Below are 23,855 nucleotides of genomic sequence, written 5' to 3'. Positions count from 1 at the left end.
ATTAATGACTCTTTCGTGTTTCTCTCTTTCCCTCTCACCTTCCTCTTTGAAATCAATACAAATATGTTGTTGTTGTTTTTTTAAAAAAGGAATCAGAATGACAATTCTGAATGCCCATTGAAGCCTGGGTTATTCTGAAGCAAACAAGAATCCCCAGGGTGCCAGGCTACCTATCTCTCTTGTCAATAAGTTCTAAATATAAACCATTAAAGCCATTTTAATGTAAATTAGCATTATGCAATCTTTATAAACTTGCTGATTTGAGCTAAGTTATCTCCATAACTTATATTTGAATTATCAAAGGAAATATCCGACAATTATATTTGGTTCACTGCCTGTACTAGGAAACAAAACATATTTAGAAGATAAATTTGGTCAGCAGGTAGATAGTTTGTAATCCCTGAACTAACATATGAAGAGAACATTTACTGAAAAAATAGATATGGCAAATTAGAAGGCATATTGCTTGCTTACTGATTTTGTACTAGGCCAGTGGTCAGCAAACTCATTAGTCAACAAAGCCAAATATCAACAGTACATTGATTGAAATTTCTTTTGAGAGCCAAATTTTTTAAACTTAAACTTCTTCTAATGCCACTTCTTCAAAATACACTCACCCAGGCTGTGGTATTTTGTGGAAGAGCCATACTCAAGGGGCCAAAGAGCCGCATGTGGCTTGCGTGCTGTAGTTTGCCAACCACCGTACTAGGCAATTATATATAAACTAGAGGCCCGATGCACAAAATTCGTGCAAGAGTAGGCCTTCCTTCCTCCAGGTGCCGGCACTGGCTACCCTCTGGCACCCAGGACCTGGGCTTCCCTCGCAGCCTCGGCTTCATCCAAAAGGACATCTGGTCTAACTAGCATATTATATTATGCTAATTATGCTTTTATTATTATAGATATCATTATAAATTATTATATATAATATCTTGTCTCATAGCTGATTATTTTAATTGTACATCATTCTGATGATGTCAGGTGAATATTTAATAACTGTCTGAGTCACTTAGCACCTTAACCCAGTTAGACATATCATAATTACAAATTTATAGCCAATTAAGAATTGAGAAAAGAAAACTTTCATTATTTGGAAAATTAAACCAAAGTTCATCCCACACATTCCAAATTATCTATATTTACTAGTATAAAACACTAATATGCAAATAGATCGAATGGCAGAACAACCAACGAACCAGTCGCTATGACATGCACTGACCACCAGGGGGCATGAGCAGAACATAGCAGGCGTCGGCAGCGTGAGGAACATGGAGGGCAGCAGCCATGGCAGGATGGTGGAGCAGGTAAGCAGGGGTGCCAGACCAAGGTGGGACACCAGTTGCTATCATCGGGGCAAGCCTCTGGTGGTTACTGAAAATTCTTAGCTCTCATGCCCGGCACTAGCACCCGCTGCTGGCACTGGAGCTGCCACTTCCACCCAGTGCCAGTGCCCAGTGCTGGCCCCTAACACTTGGTGTCATTAGCGGTGTAAGCTGTGGCTGCTGACTCCAATTGCCACTCCGGGTTTCTCCACCTCCCCCTGCTCCTGAGGGGTGATCAGGGCTGGCAGCTGCCTCTTGCACCCGCTGCTCACATGGCCCCACTCACAATCATTGCCAGAGGCACAACTCACACCACTGTCAGCACTTGGCGCCAGTACCAATCACTCCTGAGGGCTTCTCCACCTCCTCCTGCTCCTGAGGGGTGATTGGGCAGCAGCCACTGCTCACACCTACTGATGGCACCAGCCCTGCTTGCACCTGCTGCTGGTGCCAGCCCCAGTTGCTCTGCACTGTAAGTGGGTGTGAGTGGGGCTGATGCCGTCAGCACATGGGAATGGTGGCAGTGGGAGCAGGGCTGCCGGCAGACAGGGGACTGGAGGCTACAGTGGGAGGGGCTTGGTGGGGCTTGGAGCAGAGGATGGGCTGAGACTTGCCCCTGTGCCCACAGCAGCCTCACAGCCCACAGTTCCTTTAAAGTTGCACAAATTCATGCACTGGGCCCCTAGCCCTATATAATAAAAGGCTAATATGCAAATAGACCAAATGGTGCAACGACCAGTCACTATGATGCACATTGACCATCAGAGGGCAGATGCTCAACATAGGACCTGCCACCTGTTGGTGAGTGAGCTCCCACAAAGGGAGCACTGCTCAGCTAGAAGTCAGGCTCACGGCAGCATTAACCCTACCAGATCTGAGGCCCTGGGGTCCTGAGCATTAAAGAGAAAAAAACCAACATGATATAGAAAAAGGTGAGTTACATGCAAACAAGTGGTTAGAATATGATGGAACTTGGAGACATTGTAGGAAATAGGTTTAGGCAAGGTACCAAAAATTAGGTACAGCAATATAGTGGCAGATTTGGAAATTACCAAAAATCGGTATGGTGGTCTGGTAAGGTTAAGGATGTCTGACTGATGGCTTAGGCAGGAGCGGGCCTAAACCTTCAGTCAGGCTCCAGATTACAAGAGGATGCAGGCTGGGCTGAGGGGAACCCCCCCCCCCCCCACTCGAGTGCATGAATTTCGTTCCCTGAGCTTCTAGACTTGACACATTGTAGTTTTCTGCTCTGATCCTCCCTGGGGATCCACAAGAACATATATTACTTCTAGAATGAGGATAATCCCTAGAGAATGAATACAGGCTCTTTTTCCCACTCATCATTTGATTTTGGGAAGTTCAAAAGACTAAGGTAATAATTAAGTTGTCAATATCTCCTAGCCACTTTGTTAAGCTGGGACTATCAAAAGTGATTCCTACCTCATCTCTTCCAGGCCTTGGGAATACTATCCAATCCCTCCCTATCCCCGCTTTCCCTCCATAAAGGCAGATAAGGTGGCACCATACCACAATGGTGAAGAGGCTGAGTAGAAAGCTGGTTAGGAAAACGATGAGCCCATAAAAGTAAAGTGCGCTACAGACTGATGTGTTGGCAGAAGGCAGGAGTTCAGCCATGGCTGATGGTGGTGAGTGCATCAGGATACACCTAGGAAGAGAATCAATGAACAAGAGTACTGCTACAGATATAAAACTAGAGAGATACCTATTAGTGCAACAAAAGTTCATGAGTATAAAATTTTACTCATCATTTTGCTAAGACTTTGTTCTTTCTCTTAGACACACCATTTTCTAGTCACCTTGTTATATTTCTAAGTATGTATTTTCATAATGACTACATATTATTCTCACTATTCACATAGCTCGTTTAGAATACAACACCTTAGCCAGAGTGTATGTAGAAAGTTCTCTTCTATCCCCATTTATAGAAAAGAATATGTGTTGACTACCGTGAAAATGATAGATTTGGTTCTTACTTACCCGTGGTTCTGGCTAAAGTTGTGGTAGCATTCACTGGCATTGCCCAGACAAAACACAGGTATCATCAATAGTAGAGGTATCAGACTGGGAGGAAAATAAACTTGTCATCCTCATATTCAGACTGTTTTATGCCCTCTTCCATTTGCAAAATATTATCCTGTTCTTCTCCCTCCTCTATCATCCCACCACTCTCCACTTATACATATACATTTAAATTCTCTAAGAAAAATCATTAAAAAACCTTAAGTATACTGTCTTTTTCAAAACCTGGGAAAGTGAAGTGAAGAATGCACTTTATACTTAGGGTAATGAACACTAACAGAGTCTCATAGAGAGTCTCTGAGAGTTGTGTGATCCTATAAAATTCAAGTGAGTCAAATGAAAGGAAAAATTTTACAAGGAGCTCTGTGCTTGCTCGGTCTGTTTCACTTTCCATGGTGACCAGAAATAACTTCATTCTCATAAGCCCTTTCCTGGGAGCTTTTCCAAAATCGACCTTTAAATAACCAATTATTTATCCAGAGGAAAAAATTCAGGAGTTGAAGTTACAAAATCTAAAACCAACTCTGTAATGACCACTTAAATGAGATCCAGATTCCTTCTGGGCTTAATAATTTTAAGAATCTCACCCAATGTTATAAAGGTAGATGAGATCTTGAAAGTCCCTATTACAACTCTTTAAGAGATGTAGAAAGGAATTAAAAGACCAAAGACTTAAAGGGAAATACCTGATGGTCAAATAGAAGTGATGGCAGAATTGAGGCTAAAACCCAAATCTGTAATTTCAAACTGTTTGCCTATCCTATTTGTTGCTTCCTATTCATTAAGATTTCAAGAGGACCTAGGCATGATAGACTCAATAGATATAAAGGACATTGTTCTCCTATTTGTTCCCACCTAGACTCCAGAATAATGAGAGTCCACACCTTGCTAGGAAAGAAAGCAAAATATCTTACCTTGATGAAATAATGGCTATCTGACCAACTTGACAAGTATTATTTATAACCTATGAAAAGAATAAATGTGAGCAATATCTTCGGATACTGCCAATCACGTTATAATAAATACCAGGTCATTAAGTGTCACTTGATGGAAAAATTCCCAAGAGTCAGGTTGCTTCCGTTAAGAAATATTTGTTATAAAATTCAGTAAAATATTTCCTTAGCATTGGAGATAAGAGAATTTTATCTGTTACTATATTCTAAACTAGAGGCCTGGTGCACAAAATTTGTGCAAGGGGGGAGGTCCCCTCAGACTAGCCAATCCTGGGGATCGGTCCTAAGCCAGCAGATAGACATCCCTCTCACAATCCTGGACCATGGGCTCCTAATTGCTCACCTGCCTGCCTCCCTGGTGACCCTTAACTGCCACCCCTCTCCCCTACTGGTCTGATCACCCCTCACTGCCTCTGCATGCCGGCCTGATTACCCCCAACAGTTTCTCCTGCTGGCCTGGTTACCCCCAACTACCCCTATGCCAGCCTGGTTGCCCCTCATTGCCCCCCCCAGCCTAACTGTACCAACTGCCCACCTGGTCACCCCTAATTGCCCCCCCCAATAGCCTAGTTGCCTCTAACTGCCCCCCCCCTTCCAGCCTGGTTTCCCCTAATGCCCCCTCCCCCCCGCCAGCCTGGCCGTCCCAGCAGGGAGTGGGCAGGAGGCAGCTGAATTGATGTTTCTCTCTCATCAATGTTTCTAACTATCTATCCTTCTCCCTTCCTCTCTGTAAAAAAATCAATAAAATATATTTTTTAAAAAGAAAAAGCCAGGCAGGAATGGCAGTACTATGCATAATGTTTCCCATAATCAAGTCTTTTTTTTTTTTTTTGGTGGCATGAGATATGAGAAAATCATGTTAACAGAATGGAAACTCAATGAGAATGTTTTCCTTTTATTAAACTCAATTAACTCACCTAGTCTGTGCTGAGTGTTTTTACTATTGATCAAGGATATATGGGTTCGTTTTAGCAAACTGTTCTTAACTATTAACTCTGAATAAAACTTACCAAGGAAAATGTGCTCTGTCCACTATGGGTGTGTTTCATCCTTAGTTCTTTGTACAGATACCAGATGTAATTGACGGTGTAAAGAAATGAAGAAATGTAGAATATCTAGGTAAAAAATCAAAGCAACCCATCATAACTGCCCCACTCTGATTTCCTTCGATTTATTCCATTATTTTCAATTATTTTTTAATTTCTTTATTGATTAATGTATTACATACGTGTCCTTATTCCCCCATTCCTCCCCCCACCCCTCCACTCAGGCCCTCACCACCCTGGTGTCTGTCCATTGGTTAGGCTTATATGCATGCATACAAGTCCCTTGGTTGATCTCTCCCCCTTACTCCCACCCTTCCCTATCCTCCCTCTGAGGTTTGACAGTCTGATGGATGCTTCTCTGTCTCTGGATCTGTTTTTTGTTCATCAGTATATGTTGCTCATTATATTCTACAAATGAGTGAAATCATGTGATATTTCTCTTTCTCTGACTGACTTATTTCACTTAGCATAATGCTCTCTAGTTCCATCCATACTGTTGTAAATGGTAAGAATTCCTTCTTTTTTACCTCAATGTAGTATTCCATTGTGTAGATGTACCACTGTTTTTAATCCATTCATCTGCTGATGGGGACTTAGGCTGTTTCCAAATCTTAGCTACGGTGAATTGTGCTGCTATGAACATAGAGGGTGCATGTATCCTTTCTGATTGGTGTTTCTAGTTTCTTGGGATATATTTCTAGAAGTAGGATTACTGGTCAAATAGTAGTTCCATTTTTAGTTTTCTGAGGGAACTCCATACTGTTCTCCACAGTGGCTGCACCAGTCTTCATTCCCACCAGCAGTGCACAAGGGTTCCTTTTTCTCCACATCATACCTACTATTCTATTAGAAACTTACTATCTACCCTGTTTCCCCGAAAATAAGACAGTGTCTTATATTAATTTTTGCTCCCGAAGATGCGCTAGGTCTTATTTTCAGGGGATGTCTTATTTTTCCATGAAGAAGAATACAGTACACATTTATTGTTAAATGAAAATAAAGGAAATTTATTACCTGTATACGGTGTGGTAATACGGTAGTTGTCAACACAAACCAGACAAACTATGAATCCTACAGCATCAAGAATTTACTCATTTATTCAATGACAATCGTGTCATCATCTTCTGGAACATCATCATAACAATCCAATTCCTGAATTTCCTGGTGAATTTCTTGTGACTCCATTTCTTTCAGAATCAGTGGACCAAATCTCTCATATTTAGCAATAGCACTGTCTTTAAATGAGTACTTCTTGTCAAGGTAGCCTGCTCGCAGTGCATTTGTAATGCAACTGTCAGTGATTTTCTCCCATGAATTCTTCACCCAAATCATAACTTCTTGCAGTTTAGGTTTCACAAAGTTTCCACGCTGATTTTTCTCCATTCTATTTTCAATGTAGTCATTAATTTCCATGAGCAAATTATCATTGAATGGCTTGTTTATTGCAATATCAAGAGTCTGGAGATAGGCCAATTCCTGCGGGAATTATTATCTGATCTTTTTTTCTTTCGTGAAGAAATGTCTTCATGTCTTTAGCACGGTGAGTGCTGGCTGCATCCCAGACTAGCAGACTTCTTTGGCTCCCTCGCATAACAAGCGGCAGCATTAAATCAACCCACTTCCTTATAACTGCTTGTGTGGCCCAGGCTTTTTCAGTTTCAAGAATAAAAACGCCCAAAACACGTTCAATCTTTTCCTTCTTGCCCTTAGAAATGATTAAAGGTGGGATTTTAGTGCCATCCAGACGAACTGCCAAAATACAGGAAACACGTGCACTTTCATAAGCAGTGGAGGGAATGGAGTTTAAGGGGAGCCTTATTTTCGGGGGGATGCCTTATATTTCACTCAGAAGGAAACCTGTAAGTAGGTCTTATTTTCAGAGGATATTTTATTTTTGGAGAAACATGGTAGTATTTATACCATGTAAAATATGTGAATTCTATACAAGCCTACCTAAAACAAACCTCAGATTTTATTTTATTTTATTTTTAATCCTCACCTAAGGATGTTTTTCCATTGATTTTAAAAAAGAGTGGAAGAGAGAGGGAAAGACAGAAATATTGATGTGAGAGAAACACATTGATTGGTTGCCTCCTGCATGCACCTTGACTAGGGCCCCAGCAACTGAGGTACGAGCCCCTGACCGAAATCTAACCTGGGACTCTTCAATCTGCAGGCCAATGCTCTATCCACTGAGCCAAACTGGCTAGGACTATATTTTTATTGATTCCTTTTTTTCTTCTTCCTCTTCTTAAAGAATATCCTTCAGCATTTCATGTAATCCTGGTTTTGGTGGTGATGAACTCCTTTAGTTTTTCCTTGTCTGTGAAGCTCTCTGTCTGACCTTCGATTCTAAATGAGAGCTTTGCTGGGTAGAGTAATCTTGGTTGTAGGTTCTTGCTGTTCATCACTTTGAATATTTCTTGCCACTCCCTTCTGGCCTGCATAGTTTCTGTTGAGAAATCAGCTGACAGTTGTATGGGTATGCCCTTGTAGGTAACTAACTGTTTTTCTCTTGCTGCTTTCAAGATTCTCTCTTTGTCTTTTGCTCTTGGCATTTTAATTATGATGTGTCTTGATGTGGTCCTCTTTAAATTCCTTTTGTTTGGGGTTCTGTGTGCTTCCTGAATTTGTAAGTCTATTTCTTTCACCAGGTGGGAAAAGTTTTCTGTCATTATTTCTCCTAATAGGTTTTCAATATTTTGCTCTCTTTCTTCTTGCACCCCAAAAATTCAGATGTTGGTATGCTAAAAGTTGTCTTCATATTTTTGGATTCTTCTTTCTTTTTGTTTCTCAGCAGCTTTTAGAAGATTCTTGAGTGACCTTATAAATGTGGTCCTGAACTCCATGTCATCCTGTAGTTTATTTCCTCCATTGCCCCCTTTCGCAACAAGCATTTTGGCTGCTTTCCTGTGTTGATGGAGCAGCTTTGTGTGGTAGGTGACCCACAGGGGCCAATAGCTCAGCCTTCCCAATCACCTGAGGTGGACAATCTTGGTACACTCCTTTGTGGGCTGAGTGCAAAGTCTTGGTGAAGTTAAGCCTTGATTGCTGTTGGTACACTGGGAGGAATTGACCTCCAGGCCAATTTGCCACGGGGATCCGCTATGTTTATAATGGAAGAATAAACATGCTGCGCTGGAGACATACTCATGGTGCAGGACTTGTTTCAGTGGAGCTTTGGTGCTGAGTCTGCCTCTTGAATGTGTCACCTATGGATGTGAGGTGTTGAAATCTGTGTCTCACACTGAGCACTAGGTACACTGGCTTCTGGATCTCCAATGGGGTGCAGGTTAGCTACTGTCTGATGTCACCCTGCAGGAGCTACAGCAAGAACTATACAGTTCTCTCCTCCCTGCTTAGGATTTGTAGATTATAGAGCTGTCTGAACCTGTTTGCAAGTTAGCATCAATAGTGAAGGCCATTCATATGCAAAAGCCACTGTTTGGAGCTTGGGTGTGTTTATAGGCGGAGTCTCAGCGTGGCACTAGGCTAGGGAGTGGCAAACAACAATGGCTGGCAGTGAGCTGTCTGCGCCTCCAACCGCTTCCCCAAGTCTCGCACCCCAGCGCAGCAAACAATTATTCCTCTTCGCAGCTCTGCAAGCCAGCCACCCTCACTTTCCAACCCAATAGCAGACAGTCCAGCTTCTCTCCTGGAGTTTGGGTCTCACGAGTCTCCCCTTTGGGTTGAAGAAAGCAACACCCGCTGCCAGCCAGGATCTGCAGCCAGCCCGTATTGCTTGCCTCATATCTCAGTTTTTCAGCATTTGTGCACTGAATGCTCCCCTCTCTTTCCGTCTGGTTGTAGAACTTCCACTCAGCCAGCCCTCCCATGGCTCTGGGTGATAGACATTTTGTCTTTTAGTTGTAGTTTTGAAATTGTTGTGCACGGCCATAGTTTAGGTGTGTTAACTTACGCCGCCATCTTGGGTTTTCCTATAAATTCTATTCATCCCCTCTGATCTTGAGACATGACTTACACTGCCTGACTTTAGACCATTTTACTGCTCAAGTTTATCAGGAAAAAATAAAAGAACAGAACCTCAGATCAATACATTTTGTTCCTAAAAGATATAATAAGGAGAGACTAAAATAAAACTCCTGAGGGTAAGAAATTTATCTATCTTATTCACCCATATGTACGCCAGAATGTAGTATAATGACTAGAACATTATAAACACTCAATAAACAGTTATCTAATAACTTTGATTTCCTTTATCTGAGGCCACAGACAGATGTAAATTTAGTTTCTTAAGAAAAATCCGTAGCAAAAGAATTTCCAAAATGTTTCCATCATTACAAAAGTGAACATTTAAAATAAGTGATGATTTATAATAGGAAGTAAATTGCATCTCTCTCCAATCATGACAGTAAAATTTGATATGTGATTCGATTTCCTCGTCTTTCTCTCTCCTCTTGAGATTTAAAGAGAATGCATTCTATAATGAGGAAATAGAAGTTTGAGAAAGCAATAGCTGGGTGGATGTGGTCAAAAGGGGAGAAAATGAGAGACATCTGTAATCATAATTTTTTAAAAGGCAATTTCATTTAAGCCCAGTAGAGGGAACCAGGATGTCATTATATCTGATAGATTATCTTCACCCTCATACCAGACACAGAAAATTCTAAACTTGGCCTTTCTTACAGATTAGAAAAAAATCTATTTAGAAAAAAAAATCTATTCAAGTCTGAGAGATATTGTTGTTAATAACCTTGACCATTGTGATGAATATTAACCTTCTTCAATTTATAGATGACTATAAATGTATCACCTTAACTACTTTGTATTCTTTTAAGAAACTCAACTCTATCATCTTTACTCTCTTAAAATACCAGTGAGGCAAATAGTTACCGTATTACTAACATGTGTAAAGAAGAATCTATAACAGGAAAGACAAGCAAGAACCAAGCTTATATTGGTATAAACTTTATAACTTAAAAGTATTTTTACTTATAGACTGACATTTCATCCTATTTTTGTCATAAGAAAACCATGCTGATAAGTGAATTTTTTTAAGTGACTTATTTAAGGTCTGTTAGATGGCAGAAACTATTTTGCTTTACTATTAATTAATGAAAAATGAATGTAAGAAGTTATTTGCCCCAAATCTCCCCTATACCAGCCTAAGGCAGATCCAACAAGGTTCTCCAGAGTCCTGATTTTCAATCAGGTCTTTTTTAAATAAAATGAATCCTGAGACTAAAGGAAACCTCAATGACTTTGTTTCAATCTTCTATAAGATGAAGATACTTAAAATTATATAAAACGTGATTTTTTTACTTCTTTGTAAAATTGTTTTCAAAGATGGCAGCTCAAGCATATCATAGAAAATAGAGACAGAGTACAATCAAGTATAAAAATATTCAAGAATGAAAATTTTTAAACAAATTCCTGATTCTATGCCAACAGAAGGGACAGAAAATGAGTTTCACTACTTTAAATGTCCCAAAACACTTAGAATGACAGATAAAGCTATTTCTATTATATGGGCTAGGGTACAGAGGATTTTTTTCTTATTGTTAAGAGTACTTTCTCCTGCCCAGCCAGAATTGCTCAGTGGTTAAGCACCCACTTATGAATCAGGAAGTCATGATTCAATTTCCGGCCAGAGCACATGCCTGTCTGGGTTGCCGGCTCAATCCAGTTGGGGACATGCAGGAGGCAGCCAATCAATGATTCTCTTTCATCACTGATGTTTCCAAAGCTCTCTCCCTCTCTCCTCTCTCTTCCTCTCTGAAATCAATAATATATATATATATATATATATATATATATATATATATTTAAAAAGAGTACTTATCCCTAACAAAGAGGATTGGTCATGATACAAATCTATTCTGTCACAGATCAGACACAGTGCCACTGCAATAATTAGACATTTGTTAGTTTATAGCGTTGTAAAAGCCTTGACTGGTTTGGCTCAGTGGACAGAGCGCTGACCTGCAGACTGAAAGGTCCCAGTTTCTATTCTGGTCAAGAGCATGTACATTGGTTGAGGGCACATCCCCTATAGGGGGTGTGCAGGAGGCACTGATTGATGTTCCTCTCTCATCAATGTTTCTAACTCTCTATCCCTTTCTCTTCCTCTCTCTGTAAAAAAATCAATAATACACACACACACACACACACACACACACACACACACACACACATATATATATATTTAAGAGTTGTAAAAGCTAGCCACAGGGGGCTAATATCAAAAATCTACTCAGACAGAAGGGCCTAGTGCCTCTAAATATGGGATTAAAACCAGGAAGTCAGCTATCAATTAGCAAAGTTTCTTTGAATTCTTATTATATTAAAACCATTAGAAGACTCTAAAAAATACAATGATAATTTTATATAGACCCACAGCCACTGTAAAATTTATGCCTTTGACTTAAGCTAAGTCTAAGAGGTCAGAGAGGCAATGAGAACACATTAACAAGTGAAGATAGTGAAATCCAATTCTAGGTGAGGGAATATTTTTAATAGGCCCGGCTTTCTATTGCCAGGCATTCAGAAAGTAATGGAATAGTAAGAATGTGGAGAAAATAAAAGGCCTGCAGGTGAATTCTGTTCTTAAGGAAACACACAGAGATACTATTTTACCTTCAAAAATAATGATGATAAAAATAACAATAATAGTTTACACTAAGGGCAAGCATTTTGCATTTGTTATCTAACTTAATCTTCACAACAACCCTAAAAACCCTATCATTGTCCCTATTTTATATAGGGAAACTAAGACAGAGAAGTTAACTTGTTAAAAAAAAAAAAATCACACAGCAAACAAGTGCTAGAGCTGGGATTTCAGCTCACGTATGTTTGACTCCAAACTCTATGCTTACACTTTAACTCCAAGCCATACACTTCTTTTCATTTGCAATCCAAATTGATATCTCTAAAGTACCTAACATATCTTCCATAAAATGAAGCTGGGCTCATTCACTAAGAAAAGATGATTGCTGGCATGTCAACCTGTTTCAAAATAAATACTAGAATACCCAAGAGTAAACAGAGAAGCTGACTAGGACAGTGTTTGGTACTGTCATGACCTTGTTTCTTCATAGCAATTATCTCTGATAAAAAGAAATATTAGTACAACGATACTCCTAGACACTTTTTGGAAAAAGCACTGAATTTGTTTTTTATCCCAAGATTGATATGGGGGGTAATTATATATAACCAAATCAATCTCTCAGTGAAAAACTTGCCAACTAATAAATTAAAAATCTCAGCATCTTTTTAAAAAAAATATATTTTATTGATTTTGTACAGAGAGGAAGGGAGAGAGATAGAGAGAAACATCAATGAGAGAGAGTCATCGATTCGCTGCCTCTTGCACACCCCCTACTGGGGATATGCCCACAACCAAGGCACATGCCCTTGACCAGAATTGAACCCGGTTCCCTTCAGTCCCCAAGCCGATGCTCTATCCATTGAGCCAAACCGGTTTCGGCAAATCTCAGCATCTTTGGTTTTGGATCAGATTCCATTTTTCAGAGCTAGTTGCTAGTCTAGATCAGGGTGGAGAACTTTTTTTCTGCCAATGGCCATTTGGATATTTATAACATCATTTGAAGGCCATACAAAATTATCAAGTTAAAAATTAGCCTGCTATATTTGGTCAAACATTTAATTAACTCACCTCTATTGCCTTGGCAGGGTCAGACCAAATGATTTATCAGGCCTTATAAGGTCCCAGGGCTGGACATTCCCTACCCCTAGACTAGACAAAGCCTTTTGAGCCAAATATTATGTCACTTTAACATCTGTTTTCTGATTGGCTAAGTTCACAAAAAAGTAGCACCTGAAAAACTTTACATCTCAACTTGTTAATCAAATACTGAAATTATTTCTGATAGCTTGGTTCTCAAACTCGCTTTGCTTCTCAGCTACATTCCAGAACAAAAGACTAGCTCTTGGTAAATGATTGATTTCTTCTGCTTCAGTTCAGTGAAGTGGCACAAGGGTATGAGCCAGTTCTTCCCCACCCCCAACCATCTCTGGGTTTCCTACAAAACTCTTTTCATGTAAATCAGACAGAGACTCAACAGGCACATAATGAAGTTATAATGTAATTAGAGGCCTGGTGTACGAAATTAGTGCACTTGGGGCGGGGGGGTGTTCTCAGCGCATCCTGCTTCCTATCGCAGTCCAGGAGCCCTTGAGGGATGTCTGACTGACAGCTCAGGCCTGCTTCGCCTAAGCCATCAGACATCCTTAGCACTGTTGTGGAGGCGAGAGAGGCTCCCGCCACCGCTGCTGTGCTTGCCAGCCATGAGCCCAGCTTCTGGATGAGTAGTGCTCCCCTGTGGGAGCACACTGATCACCAGGGGGCAGCTCCTGCATTGAGTGTCTGCTCTCTGGTGGTCAGTGCACATCATAGTAACCAGTCATTCCCCCATTCAGTCAATTTGCATATTAGCCTTTTATTATATAGGATAGGTGAAAAAGCTTGATTCTAATTCACCCCAATAGAGGAGGAAAAGCTCAAAAGGAAAAAAAAAATATTAACATATCCTGAAGCTTTAGCATCCTAAATCTGAAAAGAATTTTGAAAGGCCATTTAGTGGAATTATTTCCAAATGCTGGTTAAGAATTTAGTGCTAATCCCTGACATAATAGTCATTGGTCTAAGAAATATTGAGAAAAATATAGTCAATGTAATAAATTTTTCATAAAGCTATATTTATTTACTACTTTAAAGAAACCACCCTTTATTCTGAGATTATACTAGTATTTTCCTAGTTGTTTTTTTTTTTTTAATACCAATTGTTACTCCTTTTAGGAATTCATGGGTAGCTGATTTTAAGTGTTCTTAATTTAGCAGAATACAAAATTACCAACACTATGACAACTCCCACTTTCTTTTTAAGTTTTACTCATTTACTAAAGTCTAGGAAGCACTGAACAACTTAGCTAGTGATCACTTACTTCCTTAGCTTTCATGTAAAAATAGAAGATCCATTTCACACAGATAAAAATTATAGATATATTTGATAGGGAAATACCGAAGAGACCATGAGGATTTATTCCTAGCAATCCTCAAGGTTTTGCACCAAATTAAATTCTTTCCTACTACTACTCAAGCCCATTTTTGTTTCATTCTGCTTCAGTGGAAATGATTAATAACTACTAACTATTTTCTACCAATCTCAGACCAGTTTTCAAAAAGGTTTTTTTTCAAAAAGGGTCTTCCTGCTCAAAGAACGAAACCGAACATTTGGATTCAGAAACTTGGGTATCTTGTTTGTTTAGACCAGGCAACTGGTTCTCTTTCTTTACTATGAAGCTTGGAAAACCTAGGACCTCTTCATCTGCTTGTGCAAACAGGAATGCCCTGCTTTTCTCAAGAACCAGCTAGAGGAAAATTTTGAAAACTGGAAACATTTAATCTAAACTGATCAAACTATGAAAGTGAGAGGTAAAAGAAGGGAGGCGAACTTTTACTTTTCAATTGTATACCCCTCTTTACTTTTTACCTGTTTACTGAGAACATATATTAGTTTTATAATTTATACATATCAAATTTTAATACAATACAGACAGCAAATGAGCATATTTAAATGATGTTCAACATCGTAAGTTATTAGGGAACTGCAAATTAAAACGAGATACCACTATATCCTTATTAGAATGGCTAAAATCTAAAGCACGGACATCAATTGCTGATGAGGATACAAAGCAACAGGGACTGGCCGAAACCGGTTTGGCTCAGTGGATAGAGCATGGGTCTGCGGACTGAAAGGTCCCAGGTTTGATTCTGGGGAAGGGCATGCACCTTGGTTGTTGTGGGCACATCCCCAGTAGGGGGTGTGCAAGAGGCAGCTGATCGATGATTCTCTCTCATCGATGTTTCTAACTCTCTATCCCTCTCTCTTCCTCTCTGTAAAAAATCAATAAAATATTAAAAAAAAAAAAAAAAGCAACAGGGACTGTTATTTATTGCTGGTGAGACTGCAAACTGTATACAGTCAAGTGTCACTTAATGATGAGAATATGTTTTGAGAAATGTGTCATTAGGTAATCTCACCATTTTGCAAATATTGAGTGCACTTATACAAACTCAGATGATCTAGCCTCCTACATACCGAGACTATATGGTATAGCTATTGCCTTATGCTGCAAACTTATACAGCATGTGACTATTGAATCATGCAGGCAACTATAACACAATGATAAGTATTTGTGTATCTAAACATTAAGAAGGTAGAGTAAAAATATAGAAGATTTTTTAAATGGTGTTCCTGCATACGCCATTTATCATGAATGGAGCTTGCAGGACTGGAAGTTGCTCTGGATGAGTCAGTGAGTGAGTGGTGAGTGGTGAAAAATGTGGAGGACTATGACATTACTGTACACTACTTTATAAATACTTTACCACTTACATTACACAAAATTTATAAAAAAATATTTTCTTTCTTCAATAAACTAAACTTAGCTTACTGTACATTTTACTTCATAAACTTTAAAATTTTTCTTAACTTTTTGACTCTTTGTAATAGCACAGCTTAAAACACAAACACATTGTAAAGCTGTACAAACCCTTTTCTTTCTTTATAATCTCATTATATAAAGTGTTTTCTATTGATAATGGTTTTATTTTTTTTATATTTTAAATATTTAAGACACAAACACACACATTAGCCTAGGCCTACACAGGGTCAGGATTATCAATACCACTGTCCTCCACCTCCATATCTTGTCCCACTGAAGGTCTTCTGGGCATTCATGAAGCTGTCCTCTCCTAAGACAACAATGCCTTCTTCTGGAACACCTGACGGAGCTGCCTGAGGCTCTTCTTAAGGAGGTGTCTCTCTTTTCAAATATGCACCCATGGTGGTTTGCTAGGTTTGTTTCTTTTTTCATTATAGATTTGCTTATAAACGAATAACGTACCATTGAATATTCCTCTCTATTAATGAAAACCTTTCAGTGTTGAGGTCTATGTTTTTAAACTCTTTAAAGAGCTTGTTGAGGTCTGCAAAAGCTTCTGTTAACCCCTTCATGTGAATTTTCTTGGTAGGAGTCTTTTCTTTCTCTTAGTTTACTTTTTTCTTGACTCTCTTCAGCTATGTGTTCCTGTTCCAATTCCAGGTCCTGACTCAGTAGTCAATTCCTTAGGTGCCACATCCAGGAGCTCCTCAATGTCACCCTCATCCACATCGAGGCTAAAGTTGTTAGCCATCTCAGCTGTAGCCTTGCTATTTCTACAACCTACTATTGCTTGAAAAATCCTTTGAAATCATGGATTACGATGTCACTAAGCAATAGGAATATCTCAGCTCCATTATAATAGTAGGGAACAACATCATATATTTAGTCCTTTGTTGCCCAAAGCACCATTATAGGAAGCACGACTACAGACACTTGGGAAGATAGTTTGGCAGTTTTTTTTACAAACCTAAACAAAAGCTTACCATAGAATTCAGAAATCATGCTTTTCCCCACAAATGGCTTAAAAACATATATGCACACAAAACTTACACACAGATGTTTACAGCATGGAGCCCAAACCTGACTGGTATGGCTTAGTGGCTGAGCTTCCACCCATGAACCCATGAACCAGGAGGTCACAGTTCAATTCCTGATCAGGGCACATGCCTAGGTTGTGGGCCCCTTCCCCAGTTTAGGGCATGCAAGAGGCAGCCAAAAAATAATTCTCTCTCATGCCTTACCCATTCTGGCTCAGCAGATAGAGCACATCAGTCTACAATTCTGGTCAAGGGCACATGCCCGGGTTGCGGGCTCGATCCCCAGTAGGGGGCGTGCAGGAGACAGCCAATCAATGATTCTCTCTCATCATTGATGCTTCTATCTCTCTCTACCTTTCCCTTCCTCCTTGAAATCAAGAAAAATATATTTTTTAAATTGTGCAATTTCTTTTTAAAATATTTTTTAATCCTAACTAGAGGACATGCTTAGAGACAGGAAGAGGGGGAGGGAGGTGGGAGAAACAGGAGGAGGAAGAGAGAATAAGAGTGAGAGAAAGAGGGAGAGGGAGGGAGGGAAGGAAGAAGGGAGGGAAGGAGAGGGAGAGAGGAGGGAGGGAGGGAGGGAGGGAGGGAGGGAGGGAGGGAGGGAGGGAGGGAGGGAGGGAGGGAGAGGGAACATGGATCAGTTGTCTTTCATAGACTCCCCAACTGGGGATCAAAGCCGCAACCCAGGTATGTGTACCCTGAGTGGGAATGGAACAGGCAAACTCTCAGTGCACAGGATGACACTCAACCAACAGAGCCACTCCAGCCAGACTATCTGGATGATTTTAATGATCTTTTTACTTCTCTGGAATTTTCAAATTTTCTATAATAAATAAGTAATATTTTTACTATGGAAAAACAATAAAAGCTATTGTATCTAGCAGTACTCACCTGTCCAACTGCTTGCAAGTTATAGCAGACAATGTCCTTATTGGCTGTTGAAGTTCCATAGAGAAGTGCTTCAATGAGCCAGCATATCCCCAGGAGGAGGTCAGAGAAACTCAAATAAAAGAGTGGCCTCATCTGTCAAAGCAAAAAAGCCTCATTTTATAAATTATGTTAACAAAGAATTATTTTTATGTTTTACCTTTTTAGTAAAAACTGGGCATTGTTTTTCTGGAGCCTCTCCCACTGGTTGACTGTGAGGAATGTAAAGGAATACACCTGGTCGGAGGGAATCTGTTATCACAACTATCCTAACTGTCTGGGAATCAGAGTACTTACAGATTAGCACTGGGTCTTGTTCCTCATAGAGACACTCCTTCCTCAAACATAAAATCAAAGTAAAGGATGGGCCCTGGATGGTTTGGCTCAGTGGACAGAGCATCGACCTATGGACTAAACTTTAGTCACTAAAGTGTCCCAGGTTTGATTCAGGTCAAGAGCACATGGCCAGGTTACGGTCTCAATCCCCAGTACAGAGCACACAGGAAGCAGCTGATCAATGATTCTCTCACATCATTGATGGTTCTACTTCTCTCTCCCTCTCCCTTTCTTTCTGAAAAAAAATAAAAAAATAAAAAGGGCACCACCAATTAAAAATTCAAAGTAGTTGCACAGCCAGGATCTTCTAACAATAGGAAATCAGTTCAGTATTTAGGGATATGGTTGAAGACCCAAAGAAAATGAAAAGTTTTTTTTCAACCTTAATGTCATTAATGTGTATTTTTCTCTTTTTTTGTTATTGAAGTATAATTGACAAATAGAACTATAATTAAAGTGTACAACATGATGATTTGATATACATTGTGAAAGGATTTCCCGAGTTACTTAACATATGCATCATCTCACATATTTACCTTTATTGGGGGCTAAGGAGCATTTAAGTTCTGTTCTCTTAGCAAATTTCAACTATACAATACAGTGTTATCAACTATAGTCAGTCACCATGTTATACATTAGATGCTTAGACCTTATCTATATACTAGAGGCCCAATGCATGAAATTTGTGCAAGAGTAGGCCTCCCTTTCCCCAGCTGCTGGTACTGGCTTCCCTCTGACACCCAGGACCCGGGCTTGCTTCCCTCCAGCCGCTCGCAGGCATCCACAATCTGGGTTTCATTCCGACTGCCTGCAGGCACTAAGGACCCAGGCTACACTCCAGCCCCAGCTTAATCCAGAATGATGTCCGGAAGGATGTCCAATCTAATTAGCATATTACCCTTTTATTATTATAGATATAAAAGCCTAAGCGACTGAATGACTGGTCTCTATGATGTACACTGATCACAAGGGAGCAGACACTCAATGCAGGAGCTGCCCCCCGGTGGTCAGTGCACTCCCACAGTGGAGCGCTGCTCACCTTACGGGCACCAGATGCCAGCTCAGGGCTAGCAAGCGCAGCTGTGGTGGAGTGAGCCTCTCCTTCCTCCACGGCAGTGCTACCGGGCCCGTGGTGACAAATGCAGCAGGGCTGGGATAAGCAGGAGCAGTGTAGGGCCACTTTGTGCACTACTACATCCCTTGGGTGATGTTGGACTGCTAGATCAGGCTGAAACCAGCAGTCCGACATCCCCCAAGGGGTCCTGGTCTCTGAGAGGGCTCAGACTAAGCTGAGCGACCCCACCAGTGCACAAATCCATGCACTGGGCTTCTAGTTTATCTTATAAATTTCTGTATCAATGAAAATATCAGTATAAATTGTATATGTTGACTATGAATTTCTAACCACATTGGTGAAGCCTTTCTCACTTCCTAGTATTGTCTGCTTTTTCCCTGCTCATTTTCTTTTAATTTTATTGTTCAGATTACAGATGTCCCTCTTGTTTTCCCCCATAGCTCCCCTCCACCTGGTTCCCACCCTACCCCCCTGTCCCTGTTCATAGGTACTGCATACATGCATATAAGATCTTTGTTCAAATATTGTGAACTAGTCCTGGAACCTTCTGTTTTTTATATTAAGCAATTCACTTCTCTTTTCTGGTTCTGTTTACTCATAAGGAAAATAAATTTGTTGGGCTAGATGAAAAAAAAAAAATCTTTGTCCCATCTCTTCCCGCACCCCTCCCCCTCACATCCCATTCCCCTGAGAATTGTCAGCCCACTCCATTTCCATGCCTGATTCTATTACATGCACCAGTTTATTCTGTTCATCAGATTTTTTATCCATTTGAGTTTTAGATTTACTTGTTGACAGATATGTATTTGTTGTCACTTTATTGTTCATAATTTTTATCTTTTTCTTCTTCTTCCTATTCTTAAAGAATACCCTTCAGCATTTCAGATAATACTGGTTTGGTGGTGATGAACTCCTTGTTTTTTCTTATATGTGAAGCTCTTTATCTGACCTTGAGAGCTTTACTGGGTAGAGTGATCTTGGTTGTAGGTTCTTGCTATTCATCACTTTGAATATTTCTTGCCCTTCCCTTTTGGCCTGCATAGTTTCTGTTGAGAAATCAGCTGACAGTCGTATCGGTACTCCCTTGTAGGTAACTAACTTTTTCTCTTGCTGTTTTTAAGATTCTCTCTTTGTCTTTTGCTCTTGGCATTTTAATTATGATGTGTCTTGGAGTGATCCTCTTTGGATTCCTCTTGTTTGGGGTTCTCTGCGCTTCCTGGGCTGATAAGTCTATTTCTTTCACCAGATAGGGGAAGTTTTCTGCCATTATTTCTTCAAATAGGTTTTTAATATCTTGCTCTCTCTTCTTTTGGCACCCCCATAATTTGGATGTTGGTACACTTGAAGTTGTCCCAGAAGCTCCTTACACTATTTTCATATTTTTGGATTTTTTCTTTTTGCTCTTCCAGTTGGATGTTTTCTGCTTCCTTGTATTTCAAATCTTTGACTTGATTCTTGGGATCCTCTAGTCTACTGTTGAATCTGTGTATTATTCTTTATTTCAGTCAGTGTATGCTTAATACCTAACTGGTTCTTTTCCTTTTTTTTTTTTTTTTTTTTGCATTCTCACTAAGATCCTTGAAGGTCTCACTAAGTTCCTCAAAGGTCTCACTTAGTTTCTCGAAGCTTTCTAGAAGATTCTTGAGTAACCTTATAACTGTAATTTTGAACTCTATATCCAGTAGTTTGTTTTCTTCCATTTCTTTCATTTGTGACACGTTTCTTTGTTTCTGGATTTTGGCTGCTTCCCTATATTTGTTTACCTCCAGGCCAATTGGCTGTGAGGACCAGCTGTGTATACAGTGGAAGAGCTGCTGTGCAGGAGACACACTTATAGGGCAGGATTTGCTTCAGTGGGGCTTTGGTGCTCAGTGAGTCTGCAACTTGACCGTGTCTCATATGGATGTGAAGAGCTGTAATCTGGTATGGTCTCACACTGACCACTGGGTACATTGGCTCTTGGATTTCCAAGGAAATACAGTCAGCCACTGCCTGGGGCCACCCAGCAGGAGCTACAGAGGGATCTACAGATTCCTCCTCTTTGTATGGGATTTGGAAGTGCCCAGATGAGGCCCAGCTGTGAAGCAAGGCAGGCTGCTGCAGTGCTGGCCTTTGCCTTCTTTAGATAGCTTTGGGGCTCCCTGACCCAGTTGCAGTTTCACAGGTTTTAGGACGAGAAAGGATAGGTCATTCACATTTAAAAGCCACTGCACACAGCTTGGGTAGGGTTGTAAATTGGGTGGGGTGGAGTCTCAGGGAGTCTCCAAGACAGAGCAAACAGCAATGGCTGCCAAGCAGTCCTGTACCAGAGAGGTCCAACTGCTGCTGCACTCACCTCCATCTGGAAGAAAGCTGCCCCCATGTTCCTTCCCCGATCCCAGACAGTCCAGTTTCTCCCTGTATGTGTCTGGATCCCCCAAAGTATCACCCGGCACTGGAGCTCAGTACCTCCCTCCTGATTCAAAAGCAGCACCTCAGGTGCCAGCCCCTTCCACACCTCCTCTTCGCTATACCTCCTATTAATCTCAATGCTCTTTCTTCTTTATTTTTCTAGTTGTAGTTCTTCCACTCAGCCAGGTTTCCTGTGGTTCTGAATATTAGTTATGTATTTTAGTTATAATTTTGATATGGTTGTGGGAGGCAGCAAGTATAGGTGTTTACCTATGCTGCCATCTTTGTTCCCTCTCCTCTTTTTTTATCACCCACTCCCATTTTTCTAAAAATAGTTTTGGTCCTTCTACAGAGAAAGTTATAAAATATTTATTGAGAGATACCAAAGGAAGACACCAAAGTGAAGAAATATAACATGCTCATGGATTATAAGACCCAATGTTATAGAAATGTCAGTTCTCCCTACATTTATATATAGGTAAAATACAATCTCAATTATATCTCAACATATTTTCTTGTGAAATTTAACAAACTGGCTCTAAATCTAACTGACAGATACAAAATATCAAGGTAACCTCTTGAAGAAAAACAAGCAATACACTCAGAGAAATAGGAGAAAGACTTGTCCTACACATATCAAAACTTAAGCCGGAACCAGTTTGGTTCAGTGGATAGAGCGTCAGCCTGTGGACTGGAAGGTCCCAGGTTTGATTCCGTTCAAGGGCTTGTACATTGGTTGCGGGCACATCCCTGGTGGAGACTGTGCAGGAGGCAGCTGGTCGATGTTTCTCTTTCGATGTTTCTAGCTCTCTATCCCTCTCCCTTCCTCTCTGTAAAAAATCAATAAAATATATATATATTTTTTAAAAAAACTTAATATAACACTAGAGCACAGATACGGTGGTCTTAAACACAGGGATGAATAAACAGACCAATGAAACAGAACAGAGAGCCCCAAATAAACCCAAGCATATATACAGACTTTAGATATATGGTAGAGGTAGCTTTTAGATCAATGGGGGGAAAAATAGTTTTCTCAAAATATGATACTATAACAATATAGGATAATAATAGATATCTATTGGATAAAATTAGAACCTTACTTTTTATCTCACACTCAAAAATCAGTTCCAACTAATTTAAAAGACCGAATTGTCTTTGACTTCTGCTTATGGAAAGTTTTCCTAAACAAAACACAAAAAGCTCAAAACGTAGTAATTGGAAAATTTTACCACATTAAAATAAAATAAATGCATGTGTTAAAATACACCATGAAATGTAAAAATATGCCACAAAGTGGGAGAAGATATTTGCAACATGTATAACTGACAAAGGACCAATATCCAAATAATACTAAAAACAAACAAAGAATTTACAAAGCAATAAGAAAACCCAACAGAAAAAAATGGACAAAAGATATGAACAGGTACTTTAAGAAAAGAGGAAATCCAAATGGACATAAACACAAGAAAATATACCTGACCTCACCAATAATCAAGGAAATAAAAATTAAAAGCACAATGAGAAAAAAAATTATATACAACCATTTGAAAAAGTTTAGCATTATCTGGAAGATATACATATCCTATAACAATTCTGTTATTAGAAAAAGACATTAGGGCTGAAACCGGTTTGGCTCAGTGGATAGAGCATCGGCCTGCGGACTGAAAGGTCCCGGGTTCGATTCCGGTCGAGGGCATGTACCTTGGTTGAGAGCACATCCCCAGTAGGGGTTGCACAAGAGGCAGCTGATTGATGATTCTCTCTCATCGATGTTTCTAACTCTCTATCCCTCTCTCTTCCTCTCTGTAAAAAAAATCAATAAAATATATTTTTAAAAGAAAAAGACATTAGGGAAATTTTTGCATGTGTGCACTTGAAGACATGTACAAGATTGTTAATAGCAGCACAAATTAGTAAATTGTAGTATATTCATGGTATAGAATGCTAAACATTAATGAAAATGAAATAAACCAGAGATATATAAAACAGCATGGTTAACTGTTTCAAATAATATTAAGGAGAAAAAGCAAATCACAAAACAATACATACAAAAATACCTATGTCAAATGCAAAAACTATCAAAATTAAATTGTTTGGAAATGCATACATTACTGGTAAAATTGTACATAAAAATAAAGAAATAATTATCACAAAAATCTGGGTAGTGCCTAACCAGTTTGGCTCAGTAGATAGAGCAATCGGCCTTTGGAATGAAGGGTCCCAGGTTCGATTCTGGTCAAGGGCATATACCTTGGTTGCGGCACATCCCCAGTAGAGGGTGTACAGGAAGC

At 39.8% G+C, this 23,855-nt stretch overlaps 1 protein-coding gene across 12 annotated transcripts in view; it reads right to left on the bottom strand.

Annotated features, from left to right (window-relative positions):
* TMEM116 (transmembrane protein 116) overlaps positions 1 to 23,855 on the bottom strand; it is a 131,453-nt gene that overhangs the window by 100,548 nt on the left and 7,050 nt on the right. For all 12 annotated transcript variants that reach the window (XM_084868197.1, XM_084868199.1, XM_084868196.1 and 9 more), the window contains 5 exons: positions 17,724 to 17,855; positions 5,326 to 5,430; positions 4,277 to 4,326; positions 3,321 to 3,404; positions 2,850 to 2,988 (listed from right to left, as the gene is read on the bottom strand). In XM_084868197.1, the coding sequence (XP_084724323.1) occupies positions 2,850 to 2,988; positions 3,321 to 3,404; positions 4,277 to 4,326; positions 5,326 to 5,430; positions 17,724 to 17,855 (510 nt within the window). The remainder of the gene's footprint in view (positions 1 to 2,849; positions 2,989 to 3,320; positions 3,405 to 4,276; positions 4,327 to 5,325; positions 5,431 to 17,723; positions 17,856 to 23,855) is intronic.

Source organism: Pipistrellus hanaki (assembly GCF_964339955.1).
Source record: "Pipistrellus hanaki genome assembly, chromosome: 19".
NCBI lineage: Eukaryota > Metazoa > Chordata > Mammalia > Chiroptera > Vespertilionidae > Pipistrellus > Pipistrellus hanaki.
The sequence above is the reverse complement of the archived record's forward strand: the minus strand, read 5'-3'. Positions and strand labels throughout refer to the sequence as shown.